Consider the following 12,280-nt stretch of genomic DNA (forward strand, 5'->3'; position numbering starts at 1 on the left):
CCTTGACACACACAAAGAGATACAAGTACAACAAGACGTAGAAAGGAACTTCACCCCTCATATACCTCCGAACACAATGAAAAAGAGAAATCCTGTAGAAAGTATGGTGTATGCTGATCCAGAAGAAATGCTGATGGGAAAATATGCGAAAAGAAAGTGAACGTGGTGCGAAGATTTCAAAGTGAGCTTGTGTATGGAACCTTGCTTCAAGGTATACCACCCGTAAAAAAAAAGATATATATCGAATAAGTTTCCGCTGTATTTATAACGTTGAGCATGATTTTAGCGCCTAAATTAAAATTACTTCAAAATTCAGTTTCTTTGTTTTCTTCTTACATTCCTTCAGTACAGTCCTGATAACTGTTCTAATTATCAAATAAATGTGATCTGTAATTTTATACAGAAAAAGCGAAAAATCGCCTGCGGTCGGAGGATTAACTTGTATGCATGTATCTCCTAGTTCCTATTTTCATTTCACACCAGGAACAGGTTTCACAGCGCTATCCTTATTACTAACATGGTTAAAAAACGACACGGAGATAGATGACACATCACTCCTTGGTGTCGATCAGCCCATCTACAGCTTCATTGTTAATAATTTTAACGCGCAGTTCCATTATTCATTCTGTTTCAGCTAGCAAATCATTCTCAGTATCTTTAAAACTGTCAATGTAGATGTTATTGACACAAGTATTTATGCAGGCTCGATTTAAGTGTCTTCACACAAAAATCTCTTAAAAATATGCACGTAATTCGGGCTGGATATTACGTAAACTGCACAACTTTATAGCAATTTTATGTTTATCTGTTGCTCACCTCTGAGGTATCAACATCCTCTCCGTTCTTGGCTATTCATTGTAATCGCTCGATTCAAAATCACACTCATCTCTACTGAGCCACACAGTGTGCAAATAGTCAGTAACAAATTATTAATTTTTATTAATTTCTTCACGGCGTCCAGCAATGTTTAAACTATTATCTCGTCGATCAGACTCCAATGTGCAACTTACCGTCTGTAGTAAGATTCACTGCAGCAGTCTGCTGTACAGTGATAATTTCGTCAGTGCACACAAGATTTTTTGTGAACCTGAGCCACATTTCTGCAGCCACAGGTTCCCTTTCCCGTTCACTAACAGTTAAACTTAGAGACACCGAAACTTATTTTAGTCCGACTCACTTCAAAAATACCATTGCTTTCGTCGTTTGTTGTTGACACCTACCCCAATGCCCAATTGTCCAGCTTTAGTGCTACCAATTATTTCAGATCTCTTTATAATACATTGTGTCACAAGCAGCATTGCGCCGTTACAGCGATTAATGATTGTAGCTGTGCGAAATAGCTAACGCCATAATCATATAGGAATGCGATCGGTATATTTTACATTACGAGAGAGATTTGTGTCATATAGCAATGTGTTCGGCGTATTTTACACTATAACAAAGCTTTATGCAAATTCGGTAACACATCCATGAAAATTAAATATAAGCATGAATTTCCTGGCCACATGTGGACCGTTTTAAGGATAATCCACTTTATTACGTTTTGTTACTGTAGAGGAGAAGTGAGTCACTATGTTTCTTCAGGAAGGAAACTGGTATCAGATCATTGAGAGAAAGCCAATGGCAATGAAGTGCCTTACACTAGGAATATGTGTTGCACGTTTCCCAAAGGGTTTTGCAGTGGGGAAACTGTTGTGTAGATAAGAAGTAAATTTTTTTTCAAAAAATAAATATTTTTTAGTATCAAGCTCGGAACTTTTCAACTTCCCCGAGTACAGCAGAAAGTTCGCACAATACTCCTCCTCAGATGTATCTCCTCTTATTTTTTCTCTGTCAGTTGTACTTTCCGAATTTAAAATCATATTTAAAGAAATAAATATACTATAAACTATTGGACTTTCACAGAAAATTAAAATGTCTTGTTGACTGTGAGGTATTTTAAAGGATACTTACTGGCAGTTAATCAGTTCACGATAAGGGCTTCTCTTCCTGAAGGCTATAGCAGTCTGCATATTTATAGACTCCTGAGCACGTACTATTGGGCATTTTGTAGACCTCTTGCTTGCTCTGTAGATATCGGCAGGTAGCATTCCTGCATTTTTATGCGAATCACATATTCTGTCTAATATTTCCTTGCTGCGTATTGGAACATTTTCCTTCTCGACGTGCTTCTCGTAAATCGATGAGAGAACTGGGTGGCTGGTATTCTGTATTGAAATAAATTAAAGAATGTAAACAACAGAAGTGAACTGCATCAATTTAACTCATAGTTTGAGAAGATATGACAGCCACTGTTGATCCCTATCCTAACAAATTTCTCACTGGTTGGTCTAACAAATATTGTGCATTAGTAACTACCTGTACCAAGTCAAGCTTTCCTGTGGCTCCGTCTGCTTAAATGGAAAAAGAAATAAAAGAGTTGGCACAAGTCTTCTAATATGTACGGATGTACGGAATTACATTTATCCTCCTTCTCTACCCTCTCTCTGCCCATCTCACCCGATTTCTTTGTCCACCTGCTGCTCCTTCCCCCTCTCTCTGTCCATCACCTATCACCTCTTCCTCCTCTCTATATCTATCTTCTCTTCCCGCCTCTCTTTACTCACCTTCTCCTACCACCTCTCCCTTTCCCATTCTCAGTCCATTACCTCCAACCCCCTCTTTCTCTGTCCATCTGCTCTTCCTCCCTCTCTCTCCATCTCTTCCTTCCTACTCTCTTTGTCCATCTCCTTCTTCCTGAGTCCATTTTCTCCTACCCCTCTCTCCATCTCCTCTCTCTTCCGTGACATTGAACCTTGCTTATCGTTATTTCAAATTCAGATACTGTGGTAGTATTTAATCATAAACCAATAAGTCACAAAACTTTCCTGTTTGCTAACTTTGTTTCAGTATTATATATAAGTTACATTTTCGGATTTTTGGTAACAACGTTTTCCCTATATATTTATATTAAAAATATACATACATTAAACAATTACATGCCTAAAGACACGCCAGTATTACAATTCAATGTTGTATTAAAATTTAACAGTTATCGGTCAAGAGCTTCCAGAGATTAAAGATTTTGAACATACCAACATCTATATTTTTATGACGTTTCTTTTTATATTACCTACATGTTATATACATAGCACATGGCATTCCAGTAGGTATACAAAAACACGTGAGTATCCATTCGAATGCAGCGTTGTGTCAAAATTTCAAAGCAATCCGTGAAGAACTTCCGCAAAATCTAAAATTCTGAAAAAACGAACATCTACGTTTTTTCTTACATACAAACTGTAAGTCTTCCTAATAGCAAATCTCTGGAAGTTTCTGGCCGAATCCTTTGCAATTTTGACATAGCGTTGGATTGGAATACGCATGTTTTATATATCTGTTTTTAATGTATGTAATATGCAATTTTTTATAAATCTAATAATAGGGAAATTTTATTACAAAAACTATGACAGTCTCAGTCCATTACCTCCACCCCCCTCTTTCTCTGTCCATCTGCTCTTCCTGTGTCAAAAAGACACACACAAACACCCACACAAACAGATAGTACCTTATACAGCACGATTTGCATATTTTAATGTACATATACCCTTCCATTTCTCTCTCAAGGGAAAACCAGCCCGTTTTTAGAAAGTGAATTGAACACAAAATGAAGACTTACTATGTAGTACCTTGATTACTGCAAAGGGGGCGAGTATAAGGCCCACCGGCTGTGGAGGATCTGTGAGGGGCTGAAATTAATATATGTCAATTTCTTATAACGAGAAAAAGTGAACTACTTGAACAAGAACTGATATATTTAGGATGTGACAGCTGATGGAACAGCTGACAAAATGTAACGAGTATTATAAAAACGATATTAATATTTTCTTTCCGTATTATGTTATTAAAATTTAAAGACTTAATAAAATCTTGTGTTTTGTTTTAAGTATATGTTTATTGTAAACAGTAACAGAAAGTATTTGTCATTATCTTTGAATGAGTGTATGAAACAGAAAACAAACTGAAGATCAAAGATGCTGTGTGAAGGAAGAGAAAATTAATTTAGTATCTACTGCGGAAGAGATCTACCGTCTCACATCACAGGAACTCCTCTTTGAGCTGCGGCGCTGGTCGTCATTTCACTAAAATACGGTTTAACACCATTCAGATTTCGAATGTAATTAGGTTGCTAGTATCGATAAAGATCACCCGAAAGTACCACGTATTTTGAACGTGCCTGTCATTGATTTCTCGATGAATTGCATTCTATATCTGAGGTGAAATTTGCTTAAGGCTTGCAAGTGATAAATACAAAGGTACTTCACTTGTTTGCAGTGACTGTCACAGTTCAGATGTTCCAAACTGTTTTGATATAAGAGAAGAAGGAATACCCACAGATATTTTTTAGGTTGCGCAGTATATTTGATTATATTGCAGAGTTGGTGTCTTAATAAATAATGCTATGGCAGCACTGCGAAATATCGTCACCGTACACCAAAACGAAAATGTCCCAAAAAAAATTCCGTATCTCAAACTATGACATAGAACAAATTTGCGATTTATCAGAAATGAAGAGTACACGGAAAAAACAGGGTAGGCCACATTTTGTACACTTTTGCAGGACAGGAAAATAAAACTTTCAAGTTTACAAAGAAGTACTTAAAACATTTCAAACGAGTGTAAGTAATATAATTATAATGCCAAATTTAATAATTGTAGAGGAAGCACATTAGAAAAAATAATAATTGAAATTATGTAATAATAGAGACAAACACACAAAAAAGTACACCTTTAATACGGAAAGAAAGTGGGAAGTCCTCACTTCGTGATACATTTTTGTCCCTCCTTTGTGTTGTTTAACTTTGGAATATTCATTTTGTTGGTCTTGGATATCGGTTCGCCATGTGGTAGATTGGAACACAAATTTCTTGAGTCTTGGTCACAAAACTGTTTAAGTTCTTGAAAATCTGGATTTTTTTTAATGAGATTGTGATAGGAGTTCTAAAAATATATCCCTACAATTAGTTATTTGCAAAATAATCCTGATTTAACGTAAAAAAAATTTCATGTTACAAAACACTTGCCATTTTATGGTCGATGAGGCCATAAGAATTCGTCAGGTCCCTGAGCTTGATATTCAGCCTCTACATCTACTTGCAAACAAGGCTCAAGTTAAGTAATACTGTATTTGAACAGCTTATCTTCCTTCACAACCAGATCTTCTCTGAATGGTAGTGTCTTGAAAGAACACTTCCGTTTGTAAATGGTTCTAAAGAGCTTGTCCAGTCTCATATAATTCCTCGTTGAACTGCAGTGACTTTGTAAGGCCTTCTATTCACTCTTGCGGTTTTAAAAGCATTCCCCAGTCCTTTGACAACTCTTCAATAGTATTCTTTTTGTCAAACAAATTATTTTACCACCACCAGCGTCAACTTATGTGAAACATTATTCTTACACTGACCACTTAATGGTATGAACGACACAGTGAACGTACAAGACCATGCATAGTTCTTCTTATGTCCTGAGCACCAATCTCAGAATATTTCAAGAACCATTACTTTTGGATCAAGGATTTCACTCATATAATTATGCAAAAAACTAATTAATAACTTCATTCGCTTCCTTTTTGCCCTACATCTTCAGTATAAGTATAAAATATTGCATCACTGTTGGACATTTGAAGAACGTTGAAACCGCAAAACGATTATTGACGCTTGTCATAACCTTCATTAGTGCTGATATTTGACAAGAGTAGTTTTTTTTTAGATCGTGTATTCTGATTCGGTTACCGCTATCTTTTTACTTTCTTCGGTTCTTGAGTACAAAGCAACAGCCGTTATCTTGTGAACACAGTCTTCCGTACTAAGTATTTTAATTTTATTTGTAATGTCTATCTATTTTTTTTTTAGAGAGACGTTTTGTGAAAGCTTTTGCATTCAGACCTTTTAACTCTGTTTGAAATTTGTCACATGCTGAGCAGGCATCATTATGCGAGTATCCAAACGATAAGTTGAATTTGCTATTAAATATTTTTCGCTGTGTCTTACATGATACAGGAATTTCAGGGTACTTTTTTTTTATTCAACTCTTGACATTTTTTAATAATACTTCTTCTGGATGGTGAAATCTCTGTCTGCCTTTGTCTTGCCATAGCAACTCTCTCTTCCCTTAAATGCACCTATGTTGTTTACAACGGTTGCATCTCTCTTTTTTGAAAAGTTGCCTCTTGTCTTTAGATGTTGTTCCAGTATCCTTCGTACTTGAATGTGTAGTCTGCAGTCTGCGCTTTGTTATTCCACGCAGATCAGTCAAGGCCTTTTGCCATACAGCAGATTCACTCATGGTATCATTCCGTTCCTTTCCTACAGTGTATTGGAAAAAACAATCTTTGGCTTCGGAGTCGTGACGCCTAGGCCTTCTACGAACAACTGACGGAGGAAGTGCTAAAATTATGCAATGTCAGATTTTTCATCGAAGTCGGTTTATGTGCCAAGGAGAATAACATGTAAAAGGTTGGAAGTATCACACAGGTTTCATTTTAGTTCACAAGATGCCCGACAGGTGCAGGCGAATGGATGTTCAATCGGCAGTGGCACGGAGAACTCTGGATGTGCCCCATGCCTAAAGGCAGTGATTATTGTAACCCGTCTCTGGTGTAAGCTTCCACCAATGTAGCACTTTGAGTAGTGTGTATTTGTTTTGATATTGTTTACTGCTACAATGGAAAAGAAAGGAAAAGAAAAGTTGCTAACCTAAAAATGGAACTCTATACTCAATTTACAAAGGGACAGCTGTCGCTCCTAAGAACCACCAACACGTCATGTAAGTTCGAGCCAAAGGTATAATGGTGTGTTTTGCGTTACATAATAGCATATCTTTGAGTAATGTTATAATTTTAGTTTCATTGTTACTATTCCCAATGCTTTTATAGAGGTTTGTTTTCATGTGCTGTGGAAATGCACGTATGACTGCAAATCCTTATCACATGAACCCAGGAAGCTTCTGTTTGTGCAGTTTCACCAACCCTCTGAAGAGCAACAGGGTACATACTTAGCAGGTGCATTCAATTAACTCCTGTTGCCAGAAGACGTCACGGTACGGTATGTAGTAAAATGTTCGCAGATATTTTTAGAATTACATTCCGGCATCTACAGACCCTTCAAGAGAAACTTAAAAAGGGGGAAACAATGTGCAAGGACTATAGAGGACACACTACAAGTTCTCATGCTCATAGAAAAAAGTTCATCGAGGATGACGTGAATCCAATGAAAGCATTCAATAATAGTTTTCCCAGAGAAGGAAGTCATTACGGCACAATAAAATCAAATGAATAATATTTCAGCCTGTGCGTCCATCTGTTAAAGAAGAACACGTTGTTTCTTCAGTGACTTACAAACATTATTCTAACATTTTCAAGAAATTCTTCAGTAATGTTTCTTTCAGCAAACCAAAAAATAACACATGTGAACTATGTGATTACCTGAGTACAGATGTTAAAATTGCCTCTGATAAACCTTCGAATTCTGCATTGCAGACTAATCATGAAAATACCGACACACCTAAGGACATGATGAAAATAGACTTAACAAATGCACAGATGTCCTTAAGTGAGACATACACTGTGTCCATAGCTTAGCAAAAATACACGTTTACGTCTACGTTGACACACAGCACTACGTTTTACTCCTGTCAGCTCTCAAATTATAACTTGAAAAAACATGCTGATTCGCGCAAATCAATCATGTGCATGTTTCTCGAGGGCCTAACTGGTCGGGGAGGTGATGAAGTGGCATTCTGTGTCTGAAACGTTGTAGCTTCGGGATTTGCACACAAAAAGAAACTCATTTTGTGGCGTGATAACTGTTGCAGACAGAACAAAAATCGTATTATGTTGGCTTTAATGCTGCTTGTTTCAAAAGGTATCTTTGAAAGTGCTGAACTCAAATTTTTTAGTGTTTGTTCATAGTTACAGGACGTCTGATAGAGACTTTAGTATAGTAGACAAAAGGAAAAATAATGATAAATGCATGGAGCCCGAAGAACTGAAAAACGTGGTGGTCAGAGCTAGAGTACAAAATCCTTTTTTAGTGATCAGCGTGGGTGAAGGTGAGTTTTTTGCGTCTGGTTTTGCTTAGTTAACATATTCTTAAGACTAAGGGCAACCAAAGCTTCGGCAATGCCTTTCCCTTCAGACAAGGAAAGCAAGCTTCTGATGAAAATCCATTTGAATGAAGCAGACTAGACTGAGTTCTCTGTGTTCAAAAATGGTTCAAATGGCTCTGAGCACTATGGGAGTTAACATCTGTGGTCATCAGTGCCCTAGAACTTAGAACTACTTAAACCTAACTAACCTAAGGACATCACACCCATCCATGCCCGAGGCAGGATTCGAACCTGCGACCGTAGTAGTCACGCGGTTCCAGACTAAAGCGCCTAGAACCGCAGGGGCACACCGGCCGGCTTCTCTGTGTTCAAAACGGAACGATACTTCTATGGTCTGCCGTCCTTAGGAAAAGTGCCGCAACTTCCACAGTCAAGTGAAGAGAGAAAGGACGACCTACTACCTATGATGTCGTTTCTTGAAGTGACATATAGAGCCTTTCATGAATCTTTGTGTACGAAGGTTGCCCACAAAGTAATGCACCACATTTTTTTCTCATCGGAAAACAATCCTACGAATGCGAAACGTTACGTATGTATTATTTGAAGTCTCCTGAGTGAGCGCGCCAAGTTTCCGTCACTTCCGACACCATAGCTAAGATGCAAGACAGTCTCCAGATGGTGTTAGGTGATGTACGGTCATTGAATTTCTCACTGCGGAGAGAGAAACTGTGGGAAATATTCACAAACGCTTGTGCGATGTCTATAGAGCATCTGCTGTCGACAGAAGTACAGTCAGTCGTTGGGCACGGTGAGTGAGGTCATAAGAAGGCGGTTCGGCGGGGCTGCACGATTTGCAGCGATCGGGAAGACCATCCACAGCTGTCACACCTGACATGTTGCAGCGAGCTGATGTTGGCATTCCCAAGGACAGACATTCGTCGAAGACATTTTTGAGGACGATGAGGAGGTCATACGCACAGTGAAGCACTGGCTCCGCCACCAGGACAAGGATTGGTACCGACGGGACATACACGCCCTTGTTTCGCGCTGGAGGAAGGCCATAGAACGGAATGGAGATTACGTGGAAAAAATAGGATGTGTAGATAAAACGCCATTCTTTAGTGTGAGTAATTCTCATTATGTTTAATAAAGAACTGTTGAAGAAAAAACGCGGTGCATTTCTTTCTGGGCAACCGTCGGAACATGACAATCAAGTTTCCCTTGACATTCAACATTTCCTTGGCTAAGTGTTATGGCACACTCAACCTTACTGAAATATGAAGTTTTATGGAACTCTGCTTAGGGTCAAATGTTTCTTTTTAAAATGAGTTTGGGCGAAATATTAATAGTAATGTCAGATATCATAATTTATATTTCATTAAATACAAACTGTTTGTAATAAACTTCCATAAAGTTTTTCCTACCTTCGTAGATATTTATTTTTGGCACATTCAGCGTTTCTCGCTTCCAGTCTTAATCTTACAGAAATTAAGCTGGTATAGTAAGACTGGTCATTTCCGTTGCCTCACAAATTAAATTTGTTGTTAAGCTGTTCTCTTTCGCGGGCTTTCATTTGTTTGAAACATTCAAACAACGAGCAGTTACATTCACTGCCTAGCGCATGAGACATTGCCCTAAAGTCCCTACAGACATTGCTCATTCTGCCATGACTTTTTCTCTTTTAATCTGATTGATTAACAGATGGCTTCTAACGTTCACCTTACAATCCACACATTCTGAAGATCTTAATAGGACCACACCACTATCACACATCAGACTAAACACTGTTACCGTAAGGAAACAATCCACAGCAAGAACCTGATGCGATCACATTTGCAGCCGCAACCCACCTTACTTAACAGCTGTTATGCATACAATGGAAGAAAACTTTGGAATTCCCCCATTCTTTCCGTGAAAAGACCGATTTAGAACGTTCTTTCCGTTACTAATAAAAGTGAGCTCCTTTGTATCTCGGTGACTAGCCACGTTATTTAAGAGTCATTGTGACTGCCCTGTGGTACCGTCGATGTCTGACCATTAGAACGAGCCACAAACTCATTTCCTAATTAAATGGACTTCCCCGTTTTCTCCACGGGGTCTTCAAATGGAAATATTTTTAGTGACAAAATTCTTTTCTTTTCCCATATGATCGGTCATCTTTTCTGAATTAATTTAGTAGTGCCAAGTGTGTTATTTTCTTACAAATGTGTATCTTAGCTATCAGAGCGTTTTCAACATTGTGTTTCAGGCACTGCTGTATGCGAAATGACTTGTAATTAAGCTGTAGCTCTTTCTTGAGACTACGCGTAACTTTCTGACACCAGCGTAGCAGCAGAATTAGTAGTTTTATTCATCTGTAAAACGCTTTTATAAAGATACTGGACAGTAGACTGGACGTCATTCTAATTCTACTTCACAGAGATGCTAGTAGTGTAATGTCATATTTTGACTACATTGAAATAAGCACAGTGGTTTAATAATCTGTATAATTGGGACGTATTGATTCTCACTGTCATATATAAATATTACCTGCATGTATAAATTGCTCGGAATGTAATTAAATTCAACGAACTGACTGGCAGCTAGCAGGTTTATCTAGTATACGAACGTAAATACATATCGATACGGTCAAGTTAGGACTATGTCTCTGTATTTTCATCAAATAAATACCTTTATGGTACTTGCCCAAGAAAAGTAACTTCTACTCCTGTCACGTATTTCAATTTGCATTTCTAGCAGCGATGACTACTAGCCATTGCTGTTATTAAAAAAATAAATGTGTGAGAACAAGACAGACAAGTGCAATATTAAAATTTAAGTTTAGTGCAAAATTTAAACAAACGTATTTATACAAACGTTACTTGACAAATTCGGTTTGATGTTGGTGGCATGTGCAGTGCCTATGCTCACTCCATAGATATCTCTGCTCAGTGAAGATGAACAGTGATCTCAATCGTATCTTGTTGTCCAGCTGTAGCGTACCAGTCAAAGATAGCACTGCTTTTCTCGCTTAAAATTATGGAGGAAGGTGCATGAACAAAGTGCATTGTGTATTGAAACAGCAAAATCATAATCATGCGTGTGATAAAATGTCAAAACGTTCCATGCAGTTTTGAACATAGTAAGCTGAAGCACAGTAGTCACTTGTAGGCATTCTGCCCCTGTAATGAAATGACCATAAACATAGGACAAGACGCGAGGGATGGCGGAAGTGTACACATCAGCTGGTGTTATCAGCAAATTTGCTAATTAAACGCTTTCTGAACTAAAATAGTGACTATTACAATGGAATCGGAGAAATTGTAGATCAACAAGGACAATGTTATTGCCATAATTCTCTGAGATTTTGAGTAGGGACAAGATCTATTCCCTATTTGTGCCCATAAATTCACTTAGGAGTAAACTGCTACAAAGGTAGGAACCACCGAGGATGTATTTCCGTGAGTGAACAAAATTCATCTTTGCATCGTACTTGATCTGAAGAAAGGTGGACAACGCTTGAAGTCCACATTATGGGTAATCTGCCTCACAGTTCGACTTATCTCCAAAAGCTTGTGACAAAAATGTCTTCTTCAGGGAGAAATAAGAGACTTTTCCATGCACCCATCCTTCTTAAGGCAAGCCCACACATTGCGAGGTATGATTAAACATTTTTCGAATGATGGTGGGTACCATTGCTTCCCTAATATAGACAGTTGCCTCACATAACTTTATCCTACAGATTTGGGATTTGGTTGATTGACAAATTGAGCCTCACACTCCTCCAGCATCCACTGCTGATTCTTTTCTAACTGCTCACAAACCACATAGAGTACAACCTCCACAAACACATATTTCTTCCGAGTATAGAGGCTCTGATTACAACATGTTGATATTTCAGTCAACATTGAAAGCTTAAACTCAGTGAATATTTTCAGTTGTTGTTGTTGTTGTTGTTGTTGTTGTTGTTGTTGTTGTCGCTGTGCTCTTGAGTTTAAAGATTGGTTTCATGGTGCTCTCCTCTAGTTTATGCTATGCGAGGCTCTTCATCTCTGCATAACTACCACAATCTATATCCATTTGAACCTGCTTACTGTATTCAAGCACTAGTCTCCCTCATAAGTTTTACCACTCATGCTTCCCTCCATTACAAAACTGATGATTCGTTAATCCCTGAGAATGTGTCCCTTCTTTTAGTCATATTCTATCATATATTTCT

The 12,280-nt window shown here is 38.0% G+C and overlaps 1 protein-coding gene across 1 annotated transcript in view; it reads right to left on the reverse strand.

Annotated features, from left to right (window-relative positions):
• The window catches only part of LOC126335732 (glutamate receptor ionotropic, kainate glr-3-like), a 64,507-nt gene that overhangs the window by 8,927 nt on the left and 43,300 nt on the right, over positions 1 to 12,280 (reverse strand). Inside the window, exon 7 of the mRNA XM_049999188.1 lies at positions 3,659 to 3,728. Within this exon, the coding sequence (XP_049855145.1) occupies positions 3,659 to 3,728 (70 nt within the window). The remainder of the gene's footprint in view (positions 1 to 3,658; positions 3,729 to 12,280) is intronic.

The sequence above is a fragment of the Schistocerca gregaria genome, chromosome 2 (genome assembly GCF_023897955.1).
Source record: "Schistocerca gregaria isolate iqSchGreg1 chromosome 2, iqSchGreg1.2, whole genome shotgun sequence".
Classification (NCBI taxonomy): Eukaryota; Metazoa; Arthropoda; class Insecta; order Orthoptera; family Acrididae; genus Schistocerca; species Schistocerca gregaria.